Source organism: Hippocampus comes, unplaced genomic scaffold (assembly GCF_001891065.2).
Source record: "Hippocampus comes isolate QL1 unplaced genomic scaffold, H_comes_QL1_v1.1 scaffold13, whole genome shotgun sequence".
Classification (NCBI taxonomy): domain Eukaryota; kingdom Metazoa; phylum Chordata; class Actinopteri; order Syngnathiformes; family Syngnathidae; genus Hippocampus; species Hippocampus comes.
The window spans coordinates 266534-281422 of record NW_017805532.1 but is presented as its reverse complement, the minus strand read 5'-3'; the positions used below and the strand labels follow the sequence as shown (position 1 = coordinate 281422).

General features: G+C 40.9%; 2 protein-coding genes across 6 annotated transcripts in view; one reads left to right on the top strand and one right to left on the bottom strand.

Annotated features, from left to right (window-relative positions):
• Positions 1-43: 43 nt before the first annotated feature.
• cbwd (COBW domain containing) lies at positions 44-13272 on the bottom strand. 5 transcript variants are annotated; one of them, XM_019878034.1, is made up of 16 exons: positions 13025-13272; positions 10906-11039; positions 10473-10559; positions 9433-9529; positions 9194-9285; positions 8376-8435; positions 7731-7768; positions 6504-6550; positions 5860-5946; positions 5733-5777; positions 5026-5082; positions 2864-2915; positions 1309-1377; positions 1115-1180; positions 847-973; positions 44-391 (listed from the first exon to the last, which is right to left on the bottom strand). In XM_019878034.1, exons 1-16 carry the CDS (start codon positions 13246-13248, stop codon positions 324-326), a joined length of 1350 nt encoding a protein of 449 aa, XP_019733593.1. In that variant the 5' UTR covers positions 13249-13272; the 3' UTR covers positions 44-323. The 5 variants fall into 5 exon arrangements, with proteins under 5 accessions (XP_019733593.1, XP_019733596.1, XP_019733595.1 ...); XM_019878037.1 differs by lacking the exon at positions 13025-13272 and adding an exon at positions 11446-11549; XM_019878036.1 differs by lacking the exon at positions 13025-13272 and adding an exon at positions 11386-11486.
• The window catches only part of dock8 (dedicator of cytokinesis 8), a 60905-nt gene continuing 59209 nt past the window's right edge, over positions 13194-14889 (top strand). Inside the window, exon 1 of the mRNA XM_019878033.1 lies at positions 13194-13299. Coding sequence (XP_019733592.1) covers positions 13247-13299 — 53 coding nt within the window. The 5' untranslated portion in view covers positions 13194-13246. The remainder of the gene's footprint in view (positions 13300-14889) is intronic.

The following is a 14889-nucleotide window of genomic DNA, read 5'->3' as shown; positions in this document are numbered from 1 at the left end:
TTGGTGTGAAGGGGGGGGGGGAACAGCATTTGGAGATGCATGATTTTCATTGTGAAATCTACATTCTGAATAAAAAATACAGTCTTTTAATCTGTGTTACGTGTAACTTCCATTGTATACACAAGTAACATCATATTACTAATATTATTATCATTGTTGTCAGGCGCCACTTTTCCAAATTTCAGGACCTTTACCATTAGCGAACCTCTGGCATGCTGCTTCACCTTGAGTGACTCCATGAAGCGTAATCTGTCTCTTCTTGATCGAGCGAAATCAGAAGACTTGTTGTAGAATTGGCTCAATTCCAGGAAAAGAGCTTCCGATTATTTGTGTTTTTGTTGCACAGTGGAGATGAATTGTTGTTGGAGAATCTCTTTGTCCAAGTTTCTTCCTTAGAAACAGCACAGACAGAAATTGTCATCACATGGGCGTATGTTACCACGACGGTGTCAAATCAGTGATATCAGCCTGTGGTAATTATTTATAAGAGACATAAAAATCTAGAAATGCGTGAAAAACCTGTTGACATTTACGAGCCACCTTGTAAAATTGATTTTTTTTTTTAACCCAACAAATGTTCAGTTCAACTGCCTGCTGAGCAGCACTGTAATCGTTATTCCAAAAGGAACTTCTACATATCATTCAAATGGGTCCATAAGATGTCACGTGAATTTCTTCCCTGGTCCTTGTTAGTGATAAAGATTCATGCGTGAACGACCACGTTACACATTAGCTGCATTTAGTGAACATTAGCAAGTGTAGCTAGCTTTCACGCAAGTGAATGAAGGGAACATGCGTGAAAAGCAGTGTGTGTATGCGTGTATTAGGCTGTGTAAGTTTCTTTACCTATAAAGACCAGCCGGCTGATCCTCGGCTGCTCATCCCAAAGCTGGGGAGTCTCATTAAGCTCATACAGTTCGTGGACCCCCTGTAGCATGACTTGGTGGGCTTTGGCTGCCAGCGACACCATTCCCTAGGAACACACGCGTCACACGATACTAGTGACAGATTAACCCACGGTGAAAGAAAAGGGCCCGGGACCGTTAAATGCAGATAACAGAGCAGGTTATTGATGGCAGCCCGCCACCGAGGCGACTATTGTGCTTTACTGTACCTTTAAGCGGATGACAGTCATGGGTTGCCCTTCTTTGTTTCGCAGCGTCTTTTCCCAGAGGAGATCCTGCAAAATGTGTGGAAAAAAAAAAAAAGAAGAGAAGATTTACTTTCTCAAAGGGGTGCATTGTGAGGGAGATAATTGGGGAATGGGAGCGGGGATGCAAAGCCGAGGATCACCACATGGGTTTGTACCTGAATGAAAACATTCAGCGCATCTTCTGAAAGACTTCCCGCCACTTCAAAGGTCACGGTTAAAATACTCTGACAATAGGAGAGGATTCATTTTAAAACAAATGACACAACATTGTGTCATTTTTTTTCCTGCATTCAATGACATAAATACACAGTAGCCACAAAATTAGGTACACCGTCATGAGATCAAACGCAAGAGCCAGATTATGAAAAGTGCTGAGCGAAAGAAAATTCAACAATGATAAATAAACGCCATGGTTGCAGTGTTGGGGTGAAACCAGTATCATAGAGTGCAACTATTTTGACAATGGTGTAAAATGAAATTTGACTTATGATTTTTTTCCACCTGGACAGAGCAATAATAAAGTTGTAATCTTACAACAAAGGTAAAATCATTAAATCACAACTTTATGCTTGCAGTTAGCAGTTTCCCTCTTTAGTTTTAAACTTGTCCAAATGGTCCAAATGTTGCAACCTGTCAGTGTACAGTATGTCTTGTAGAATTGTTGTTATGCCAGACTTTCAAAGATTCATGTTCTACTTTTTAATTCACAGAGGACAGTGGAATGAAAAAGCCAATAGGACGGTTAAACTAAAGACACCCCGGCTGATGACGTTGTCAATGATCATGTCGAAAACCACATCTCCACTCGGCACCTCTCCATCTGCGTACAAAAGCCTGATCTAGCCCACCCTGCATTCGCCGCCGACTTCTCACCCTCCCCTCTAAACTTCCTTGTGGCACTAAAAGGGCACTTTGCAGATGTTTGCTGTTTTTGTGTTGAAGTGTTAAGGTTACACACTTCCTTGTCATTTGGTATAACAACAGAAAAACAGCCGTCCCATTTACATGAAAAGAGCAAAGGGTGGGGAGGGGTGGCGTGTGTTGCGGGGGGTAACTTGAGGGAGGGTTTAAGCTTCATGTGGGAAAAGGGAACGTGGAGCAAACAGACGACAATAGCGGCATTTACACACACACACACACACACACACACACACACACACACACACACACACACACACACACACACACACACACACACGCGCGTCTCATCTGCGTCCGTCCTGTGGTAAAACTGAATGGGCATGAAACAAAAGAAACCAAATTGCGTTCATGGGCCATTTCAGCTAATTTCAAAAGAAAACGCCTAATGGAGAAAGCCTCAAAAATATATTTGGAAAATGACAAATTCCATATTGAACTGTATGGTTAAATATCATCTTTAAAAAGGTAATATGGTCTAACTTTTTTGAAAATTGCAGAGGCGTGTCAAAGTGAGTCTATTTGTAACATAATACAAAAACAACAACATCAAACGCTTTCAAGTTGATCACCATTAAAAAAAAAAAAAAAAAAAAAAAAAAAAAAAAAAAAAGCAGGGGAGGGAGTTTTCACGGTGGTGTCGCCGCCCAAGGGGATGCGAGGAAGTTTTGGCCCTAAGGAGAACGAATTCCCTTAATCTCGCGGGAAACGATGTGTCGAAAGAAATTAGCAAACAAAATACAAAGGTGAAGGGAGTGAATTAAAAAAAAAAAAAAGTAAGACGGACAATACCTTGTCAAGATGAGGTCTGCTCGGTTTCACAACATTCAACTTCTCTGCTAGACTGTCAAGAGGAGAAATATGATTTCCATGTGATCTTTTTCTGATCTTGGTGTCTTCCATATATTCGTACAGTAAAACAGTGAGATCCTTCTATGTCCTCAATTTGTTCAGCTCGCATCAGAAGTGCTGTCGCCCATTCAAACAATACATTTTTTTTTTTAACAGCTAACAGATTCAAAACTGGCATTGCTTTGGTCATTTGTTTATATGACAACAATTTTTTTCCACCACGGGTCTCAAAGTGGAAGTTTTTGAGAACAACAGGTCACAATTTCCATCGTGGGAGGAGAAGCAATCCATGCACATGCGTGTATTGTTTTTCTTGCAGAATGTTGTTTTGAAGCTTTGTGTGAATAGGGATTGTTAAAATAAATAAATAAATAAAACCAAGCACAGTATTTTTGCTTCTACTCCTAGCCCATAGGTGACGGTAATGCCCATGACAAAGATCGTGCCAACAGCCACACAAGTCAGGCGTGATTCACCGTCGTGCTAATGAATGATACAATTTCCTCCATTTCAAAATAATGAGTGCGCAGATGTTCACTGTGCCCAAAGAATTACAAGTGAAACTTTCAGAATAATTGTTTTGGCAGGAAAATAAATCGTATCTCTGCTTTCCTCAGCTGCGGGTTGCTATATAGTATATGCCCCCCCATGCTCCAGTATAATCAGTGCTTAACACCACCTCCCCTCAATGGACTTGTAAAAACTTAAGAAATGGCAATTAAAGCCGACAAAACACCCACTGCAGCCACCAAACAAACTCGGCCCATTGTTCTCTCCATCGGGCCTCGCCTCCTCCCAGTCTTGCTGACCTCACAAGTGTTGCGCCCAGCAGTTTGAGCCTGATGCGCTGTTAGTTAGTACCACACAGGCAGAGCGGCGGGGGGGGATCCGCTTCAAACAGCCAATGTGGGCCCCAGGGAGACGTAGAGGGTCGCCCCCCACCCCACACCTTCTCCCCGACTTTTTAAAGCGAGGGGGAAAAGAGCTATCTGTTGGAAAAGGGTGGGGGGGCTCCTCAGGAGCCAGTGGACACACACGGCTCTAATCCTCTGCAGCTGGCCTCACACATATTGACCGAGGGCATGTAAGAGAGTTTTAACACCGCGGACCGTTTCATTCACATGAAGGGATGAACACTGACTCTATTCAAGAGAATGTGATTCTACCAGAGGGGAAAAGGGGGACACAATATGATGACCACCGCGGGGTGTAAGTGGGGGGGGGGGGGCCTCAATAAAAGATTCTGTTAATTAAAAAGAAACACGGCGAGCAACACTGTTAAAGGCTGTTGGCTACACGCTTCGGACGGACGAGCAACAAAAGGCCGTCGAGGCAGAACGCTAATATCATTGTAACCTAGCAACCGGCCCAATAACAAATAGCATGGCGGTTTACGCCCGTCAGCCGCTTCATTAGGTACACTGGCATGTCTTGTAATAACGTAATGATAATGTAACATGATTCGCATAAAAGACAATTTTGTCTTTTGATTATACAAATCTATTCACATTAAATTAAGAGTTCTATTGAACTTTTCCCTTCATCTTCGTAAAACTTTTTTCTACGCTTCTGTTTTTTTCCTGAAAACTTGAAATCAGATAAAATGCAAATATTTCTCTTTGTAATGCAACCACTTTATTCTTGAATTTTAGGGGTTGCAATTGTTTTCTTTTTTGAAGTTTATGGGGGGGCTTTCACCATGTAATATTTTATTATACAGTTTTGTTCCCATCATTACTTACGACTTTAGTCTTGAAAAATTACATTTTGGTCTTGCGGTATTATAACTTAATTCTCATACAATGATCTGCTTTTTTTCCTTGAAATATTACAAATGTTTTCTCATGAAATTATGCCCCTGTCCCCATTAATAAGGTAACTTTAATGTCATAAAATATAATTTTCAACCCTCCCCCTAGGTATTGGGTAACTCACAATTAATTTCCTTTCCTTGAATTCCCATAAATAAATAAGAATTGATGTTTTTACTTGTACTATCCCAACATTATTCTCATAAACCAGTTAAAGGAGAAACGCAATAGAATGAAAAGTGAAATGTCTCTTTGTTGTGAATTGAATGCCGCGTGTTTGGTCAAACTCACTTTGCTCCATCCTTACTGTCAAAAGAATGAAGGTCGAGAACTGCCGAGAGGTCCACCCTGTGGAAGAAGACCAAATCTGACTTTTTCTGCAGAGTTTTTTTTTTTTTTTTTAAATCATCCCTTTTGTACATTCTGAGGGTTAACGCGAAGGTAGAAACTTTGGTCACACGGCGCTTAAAAGTGATGCAAAATAAATGGATTCAGCGTTGTTATGAAAAGGTTTTTTTGATTAACCCTGGCCCCTTCTTGCCCTTGAATGAACTTTACTGGGAGGGGTGGACGAACACACACACACACACACACACACACACACACACACACACACACACACACATATATGTCGTGGTTCATATCTCAGGACACACACACACACACACACACACGCGACCCCCGTAAGAAGCACGACCCCGGGTCAAAGCGAGCAAGGCACCCTGGGTAACTGGACACCGGTGTACGTCTGGTGCTTACTCAGGACGCATCACTTTGTGTATGTTTTCATCATGTGCGTGTGCTCGGAGGAAGGGGAGGTGGTCGCTCTGGTGCAATGTCATGCCTATGCTCCTTTCATCTTTGATATGAAGATCTGAGCAGGGGCAGCACATGGAGTTCATCTGCCACACTTTACAAACAAAGAAGGGGAGGGGGGCGGGCCACAGAGAGGCTCACGATAAAAAAGACCCCGCTGTGAGCACGACGGCGCTAACTACCTTGATCTTTGAGTTTCCAGGATCTTCGCCACACCGTTTATTGACCTGGGGGTGGGAACAGCAAATGTTATACCGTCTTCCAAATCCATCATATGAAAGATGTGCCCACGTCACACAAAGAGCTTACCTCACAGCATCTCGGACTTGAGCAAGCTCCTCCTCCCTCACTAGATCGGTCTTGTTGATAATTGTCAGGTCGGCGAGTGCAATCTGCCTGCAAAAGATCCAAAAGACTTTCTCTTACTACTGAACGATGACGTTGGAATTACACTGTAGGTCCAAGTAGCCAATTCTGATTTACTGCCTCTATTACTGCTCTACTCCCCAATCATTCATTTCAATGTGTTGATCATTTATGTGATGAGTATTAATGCTCTTCATCGTACATGATCAGGATTTGGGTGAGAGTGGGGCAGTCAGCATTCAAAAGGGCTGATTAAGTTGAACCCTTTCAAGGACAGCAGTTACTACAGTGGACAGCTTATCATGTTATCAGGTTACAGCGTGCATGAAAGGGTTAAAAAGGCTCAAACACAAACACAGATGAAGAATGCAAAAGTGTCATGCAAATGGGTAATTACTTCAACAGCGGTATTTGTCCGACAAACAACAAAACAGCAGCTGGGGGGTCACAAACTGAAAGACGACAAGATGGGTGGCGACTGGCAAGAATCCCACTCATCACAAGATGTGGAAAATACAAAGTTGTCTATTTCGGATATGAACATGTTCATATTAACATAAAAAATACAAAACAAAAGAAAATCGAACCTTTCTGCCTCATTCACAAGTCCATCAGCCTTTTCCTCTCTGAGGTGCTACAAAAAAAGAAGCATGTTCATTTTTAAGGGCATTGACAGTATACGTATGTTAACTGTGGCTTCCATGTACAAATGTCAGTATTTTAGATACTTGAAGACCACAAGAACTCACTTTACATTTATTTGCGTTCGCAGGTTGCCCGGCATTTTTCCTCTTGGTATTATGACTTAATTCCCAGAAATACATTGTAAATGTATTTGTTTTGTCCGGTTAAGTCATAATGACTATTTACTTCTAAAGGTAATACTTTTTTCTCATATTCCAACTTCTTCAAACATTCCAATTTTATTTTCATGATTTAAAAATAAAACTGTGTACGTACTTTATTTTGGGGTAAAATTCAATTAAAAAAAACAAACATTTCAACTTAATTTACCCTTCTATGGTCATATTATTTTCTTCATAGTTTCATCTCGTAATATCATCATGACAGTGTAATTCTTTAAACACACACACACACACACACACACACACACACACACCCACACACACACACACACACACACACACACACACACTGTACTACATACTTGGTTTTCAAATGGCCTAGTAAGAATATATGTCATATATAAGAGTTGCATATATGAAAGCAGGGTGACAATCTTGAGCGGAGCGGCAATCCCGATCCTGTGTGTCAAACTGACATGCCTGCATGTGTGTCAAAATTTTGGCAACTTGAGATAATGGGATATTCTGCGCAACACATGAAGGGAGAGACATGTTGGAATGACCGCGTCACTGGAAGTTCTCCACTCTGGCATCCCGCCTCGGCCACCAAAGGTGTCACTTGGGCAGGCTCGACACCTTCGCCAAAGAGCCTATTATGCAGGTGTCACTTGCCCTGTTATTTTTAAATACCTTCGGGAGGGTAGGATGTGTATCTGAGACTGCTATTGTGTGTTATCTATTGCTATGCACTTGCAAACTGTGAATTTCATGGGTTTAGAAACTTAAATCAGGCTTAAAAGTGACAAAGTATTTGAATGCGCATGTCAAGTACTGCATGAAAAACGGGCATATTTTGCTATTCCACCTTGAAAAAACAGTTTATTCACACTTTCGGGGGTTCTTGCTAATGTGCGAGGCGAGGTCTTATTTTTCACAACGGACGATGTGGTGACCTTATGAACGTTCAATTCATTGGAAATTTTAATGAAAAACAATGCAGTTGCATACCTGGAGTCCATACTTGGCGTCAATGACGGTCACAATACCTGAGAGAAACAACATTGCGAAGAGTTCAAGAAGTCCCTGACAAGTTGTGCACATTCGTGACGACATTGCATGCGGCCTTTTGCCGTTTTGACTTCAAGTCTGTTGTGTTGTCGAGAGACAGAGACACCTTTTCCTCCCAACAAATTTGACTTTTGGTTCACTGTCCTGGAACAACACAGCAGACAGCTAAGCTTTCTCTTCATGTTCGCGGACACAACCAAACAAAATCTGCCATCCGCACAAACACTAGGTACCATTTGGATCCACATAACCATTCCTATTGTACTGTTTTTAAATCGCTTTTCCCGGGACAACCTTTAACCGTCATATGGACTTGGTTAAACAATTTATTCTCTTGAGCGGTTAAGTTCTTTATATTTGGGTGATAAGAGTGTTTTTGAAGGATGTGGTACGGGGAGCAAATCGTTTTTGAAGCGCATCCAGTTGCCGTGTGCATGAAATGTGCAAGATAAATAAAGCTGCCTTGCCTTTTTTTTTTAGATGGATTTCAACATCTCAATATTAAAAATAGCGGTGTTTGAATGTAATATAGCCGTGTCTACACTAATAATACTAACTAATAAGAGTTGAGATAAATTCACTCACCGTCCAGATAAATGTCACTGCCCAGCTCTGCGTCAACCCAAAACATGGAAGCAACGGCGCCTGTAAGACAAACACAAGAGATGTTCTCAGGTAAACCCAAACCAGGAAACCTGTAAGTTCTGATTCAATCGAGGTCATGCAATTTGAATTATCCGGAAAAATATGAATTTATTGAAGTATAATTAAATGTATGTAAAATTGTTTTTAATATTTTCCTCACAGAATGACAGGCTTCAAGTAATGACATAACTGTTTTATCTGCGGGTTTTGGGTGTGTGTGCTTACTGTATTGCTGTCCTATTACTTTCACTCGAGACACTTTTAGTACAAAATTAAATTATGGCACTTTTGATCTACAGACAAAAGAGGATTACCTCCCCAAAAAATATTTTAGTCCCAAGTGAGCGCTGAGAGGCAGATTATGGTATATCATTATCCAAGGCTTTCGACTGTTTATCTCCAGCTGCTATGTTCGTTTTGCTCTCATTTTCTCATCCAAGAAATCATCACAGGTCGCTTGTGTTACTGTGGCGGCCACATCATGTTCACATAATGCGCTTTGTGTCAAGCTGCCAGCTTGGGAATAGAGAAGAATTGTAAATATTTGATGACCGTGTAATGAAAACAATGTTTATGAACGACGTTTCATGCAAGTCATCCGGATAGGCTGAACAATTAATCAAATTCAATATAGACATTACAGTGTAGCTGAATGCAATTTTCAAATCGCATCGCAAAGGCAGCAAATTGGGAGGGGGGGGCGAGACATTTAGGACAACCTCTGCTTCATTTGCTCATAATGGGCATTAGTGCATTACCTGGATCAGCAAGCCCTGTGGTTTCCAAGAGGATATAATCAAACTTGCCCTTCTTCTGCATCAAGTTCTCGATGGCTTTGAGACCATTGTCCCTGAAAATGGGGAAAAAAACGAAAATGTAATGAAAAATGATAGAAAGAGCCCAAGTTGGACAGTATATAATATAATCGTGACTGAATGCATTAATCATTTAATGCAGAACGTCAATAACTTGCACAGCATCTCGTCACTGGACATACTTGACAGAGCAGCAGAGGCAGCCGTTCCTCAGCTCTAGCCACTCTTCGTAAAGTTCCCCCGCATAGCTCACGGCTAGGGACTTCTCAAGTGCGCTCCCTGTAAGCAAGTTGTCCATTTTAACGCTTTATCGCTCAATACACCTAACACCATTTATTATACTTATTTGTCACTGTTTTTATATATATACACCATTTATTATCCTTATTTGTCATGGTATATATATATATATATATACTTTCCAAGTGCATTTTGAACACAACTGGAAAGTCAATGAAGTCATCATTGGCCATCTCAGTTGTAGCTATGCTGCCATCCTGTGGAAAACTACCAAACTTTCAGCTAGGACCACCAGTCAGTGCCATCAACACAAAGGCTTTACCTTCTCCAAATTCATTGAGTATGACCGCAATCCGTTTGTCGTGTTGTTCTGTTAAAATATAGTTCAAAAGTGTGGTCTTTCCAGCGCCTAGAAAAGGAGAGAAAAATATTAATCCTGAAACACAGTTTACAAGTCATGTTGCAAAATTCTTGAAATGTTCAAGGCTGGAAACTTTCCATAGGACTTTATGGGAGTAAATGACAAGAAAGGGGGATTTAAGTGGGAACTTTTTTTAGAGTTGGAGAAAGTATATTCTTAGATTTCATGCAATGGGACCTTGACTTACAACTAGGGTTGGGCAGTATTACGGTCATACGGTATCCCGCGGTGACAAAAAAATAGCAAGTGTGTGTGTGTGTGTGTGTGTGTGTGTGTGTGTGTGTGTGTGTGTGTGTGTGTGTGTCTATCCATCCATCTCACATCCATTCGACAGCGGATACTTATTTGTCACTGTTTTTATATATATACACCATTTATTATACTTATTTGTCATGGTATATATATATATATATATACTTTCCAAGTGCATTTTGAACACAACTGGAAAGTCAATGAAGTCATCATTGGCCATCTCAGTTGTAGCTATGCTGCCATCCTGTGGAAAACTACCAAACTTTCAGCTAGGACCACCAGTCAGTGCCATCAACACAAAGGCTTTACCTTCTCCAAATTCATTGAGTATGACCGCAATCCGTTTGTCGTGTTGTTCTGTTAAAATATAGTTCAAAAGTGTGGTCTTTCCAGCGCCTAGAAAAGGAGAGAAAAATATTAATCCTGAAACACAGTTTACAAGTCATGTTGCAAAATTCTTGAAATGTTCAAGGCTGGAAACTTTCCATAGGACTTTATGGGAGTAAATGACAAGAAAGGGGGATTTAAGTGGGAACTTTTTTTAGAGTTGGAGAAAGTATATTCTTAGATTTCATGCAATGGGACCTTGACTTACAACTAGGGTTGGGCAGTATTACGGTCATACGGTATCCCGCGGTGACAAAAAAATAGCAAGTGTGTGTGTGTGTGTGTGTGTGTGTGTGTGTGTGTGTGTGTCCATCCATCCATCTACCATCCATCCAATCTCGAAGGTGTCTCTCACCAAGATAGCCAGTGATGATGGTGACGGGGATCTGCTCTGTAGGTGCACCTGGCTGGGCATCGATGGGCACCAACTCTGGGCAATCGTCCTCATCCTCCATCGCGTTCAGACCGTCAGGCGACAGACAGGATGATCTGTTGAATCAACACAAAGACACAAGCAGCAACACAAGTAATCTGCCTTGCGAACAACTATTATGTCAAGTTCTGATGGACACAATCTGTCAATTCGGTGAACCCTGTGCTGCATTTTAATGAGAGGAGATATTTTGGCCGCCTTATATAGAGTAGCTGAGAAAGGTAAATGTCAGTCAGTATCATGCCGTGGTTTCAAAAGTAGATTTCAACAATGTTCGTCCTCTTTTATTCATTCATTAGCAACTAGCTAGCACGATGCATCCCTTTTTCCCTCTCGAATTCAGTGACAGCACACTAACTACTCTTTTATCAGTTTACAAAGCAACACCAACGATTGCCTTACACTGCAATAAACCACACAATCAAGCAAAGTGTGACGATTTCACTGAAAAAGTGGCTGTACCGTGTATTAAAGAGAGGTAGCAGTGTGCACCTTCATTGACAGACCGGCTGATAAGGTGACTAGTATTAAAGGTTCCTCTTTGGGTCAAAATACAAAAATAACGTACACAGGAGGAACAAAAGACACAAAACACCACCGAGTCACGCGTGAATCAAATATTAAAATAAAAAAAAATAATTATGATATAAAAAGTGGGAGCTCCTTCTGTTGACTTTTGAGGTTTTGGCATCACGTTTAACAATCCGTCTCGTACTACGAACAGCAATACCGTTTCCGATTTGGCCCATATGATAAAACGTTAATAACGTAAAAAAATAATAAATTACGCGCTATAAAGGTAAATCAAAATCTAATCTTGAGCTGAAGAAATGTTACATATTTTACACACTGTCGTCACAGCAAACGCTTTACATGGATGTAATTACCAATATAACTCACAAGGGGACACAGTAGATCTGTCTTTTCTTGGCTCGGAGGCTGTAAGCACTGAAGCAGCAGTGTTATTTATTTATTTATTTTGTGCCTTTTTCTCCTCCTATTGCATATAATTTAGTAAATTACTATGTAATTCCACATCAATTACCTTATTAAATGTTTGTGAAAATTGGTTGGCGCTCTATTTAACCATTTAAACGTTATTTTATACCAATTACAGTATTTCTGCATATTTTAGGGTCTTTTGCATATTCTTCCCATGCTTGTTTGGAATTTGTTTGAGTTCTCTGGCTTCTCCCCACATTCCTAAAACGGGTTTCTTACCATAACTGAAGACTCTTAATGAGTGGTTCTCAAACTTTTCCTCTCATGTAGCGCCTAAAAAAGTAGTTAGCTCGTCGAGGTATCCCCGTCATGACCAACATTAAAACAATGTCGACCATTAGGTCCAATTTTAATTTAAAAAAAGACAGATTCTATGACTAAATATATTTCATATTTTTGACACATTATGCAGCTTGAACATTAACACAGAAGTAAATATCGGGGAAAACGTGCTAAAGTATAGATTAAATGAAAATGTATCGCACAATAAAAGTAACAAATTAAACAATACAATAAAATTGCACCCAAATAAACAATAAATTCAGATTAAAACCAAATATATGGAACTAAAAAGTTAAATGCAATAAAATAAACAGTGATTATGTTGTGTACCAATAAAGGGAGTCCAGATACTGTACCACACTTTACACACGATTACCGCTAAAACTTTTCAAACATTGTGAATGTGAGTGTGAATGGTTGATTGTCTGCCTGCGATTTGTTGCCAGAGTGCAACAACAACAACAACAACAACAACAACAGTGAGAAGAAGCGTTTCTGAAAATGAATAATAATAATAATAATAATAATAATAATAATAATAATACTTTAAGACGGGTTTAACTGGCAAACACGCCTCACACTTGAATTAGTTAAAAGGCATACCTGATGCTGTCATTTTCTTCACTTCTCTCTCTCTCTCTCTCTCTCTCTCTCTCTCTCTCTCTCTCTCTCTCTCTCTCGCTCTCTCTCGCTCTCTCTCTCATTCGTTTTCTGGCGCGCTCGCGACCAGGCCGGAAGTGGATTCACGAGCACTTACTTCCGGACCTTGGAATCAAGAGGCGCGTGCACTCCTGAAGCTTGACGGCGGCGGAGTTTTTCTTGTAGCGCGGGGGCGGTGCCTCGGTGACAGCCGGGGCGGGCCAAGAGGAGCGGCGGGCTAGCAGAACTCAGGCGAACACACCGAAGACAACCGACCGGCGGCGGCCGTGGCGGAGCAGCATCCCCCACTCTTTTTCGGACTTTCGACCTCCGGCCTCCCATGGCTTCTGTGACCAGTGCGGAGCGACGGGCTTTTGCTTTAAAAATCAACAGGTAAAAACAAACAAACTAACTAACCAGCACAAAACAACAACAACTCTTTTTTTATTTTATCGTGCAACTGTTTTGACCAGTTGGAACGGGAAAAAGGCACAGTCACATGTTGAAAGGGCAACAGGTTACTGCTGCCATCGGTGGTATACTGTCGTTTTCACGTTACTTTTGTATTCAAGTTAACTTTGTTGAATAAGTGCATGCATTACTACTATATCCTGTTGAATAGTTTCATGCATTGTCACTCTATCCTGTGCTGTGTCACATTAGTGATCATGCTATAATGCACATGAGTGGGCATGTGCTCATAGTTCCTGCAGGTGTAGAGGAAGTCACGACTGTACATGGAAGTCCATTGTATCTTATGCTCAATGCTAACTCATTAAAACAACCTAACAGGGGAGCTTCCTGTGAATAACTGTCAATGCATGTGACGCTTCCCCCTTTTTGCAGTGAGACATGTGATGGTTTTCAAGCAGTGTGCCTTTATTGAGCCAAGTCACATACTGTATCTATCCCCACAAAGCGCAAACACAAATTTATTATGTACCTTGTGCTATGCGGTGGAAACACATTTTATTGTTCCCCCTGTCACTGTAGGTGGCTGGCATAGATATCCGTCTGTCTGTCCATCCATCCATCTTCAACCATGCTTAGTGGTTGCGGGTGTGCTGGAGCATATCCCAGCTGACTTGAGTTGTGAAACAGGGTGAAGCCTGGACAGGTTGCCAGCTACTCATACCAAAAGGACAATTTAGAGTCTTCCATTAACTTATTCTGGATGTTTTTGGAATGTGAAAGCTGGAGTAGCAAAAGGAAGCCCAGGGAGAACAAACACACTTGCGCACAGATAGTCCAGAGCCCAGATTCATACCTTCAAACTCATAACTGCGACTGTGTCACCTGGCTTAGATGTTGAATATGAATGAAGCAGCAAAATGCACCCGAGTGGATTTCGCTGCTTAATTCAAATCCACAAACAAAAATTAATCAGAATACTATATTCAGACTAAGTGCTTCGGTGTACAGGACACTTTTCACATACATCTGGCTGGAATCGCGTTTGGGCAGAGAGCACCCAATTATGAACAGCAAATGATCATTATCATTAATCTGTCTCGTGACAAATTAACAGAAGAGCTACACTTGAAGCACACACTCGAAACCGGAAATGAATTGATTACCACTTATGTCAGCCGTGATGAGGAGCTTATAAATTTAAAAGTATGTTAGTCTATGAAATATTTATAATACCAGCATTGTTTTTTTTTTGCCCCATTCTCCAGCATAGTTTTTGACAGCACTTGCAATTTATGAGTTGATGCACCACATGAACAGAATATGTGCTTTTTATTCTCTTCCTGGCGGGAATTTTGACTAAATCTTGTCAGAGTTATTAAGACACCTGTTTACTCTGTTATGTCAGCATTTTTTCTAATTTCTCAGTGAGTTATCCATTCATTTTAATGGGAAGAAAAAAATCCAGCATATAAAGGAGGCGTGTCTCTTTGCAAGTGTACAGTTTGGTGCTGATCCCAATCATGATTGTTCAGCCTTGGCAGAGGCTTGCACATTCCACCTTGCAACATG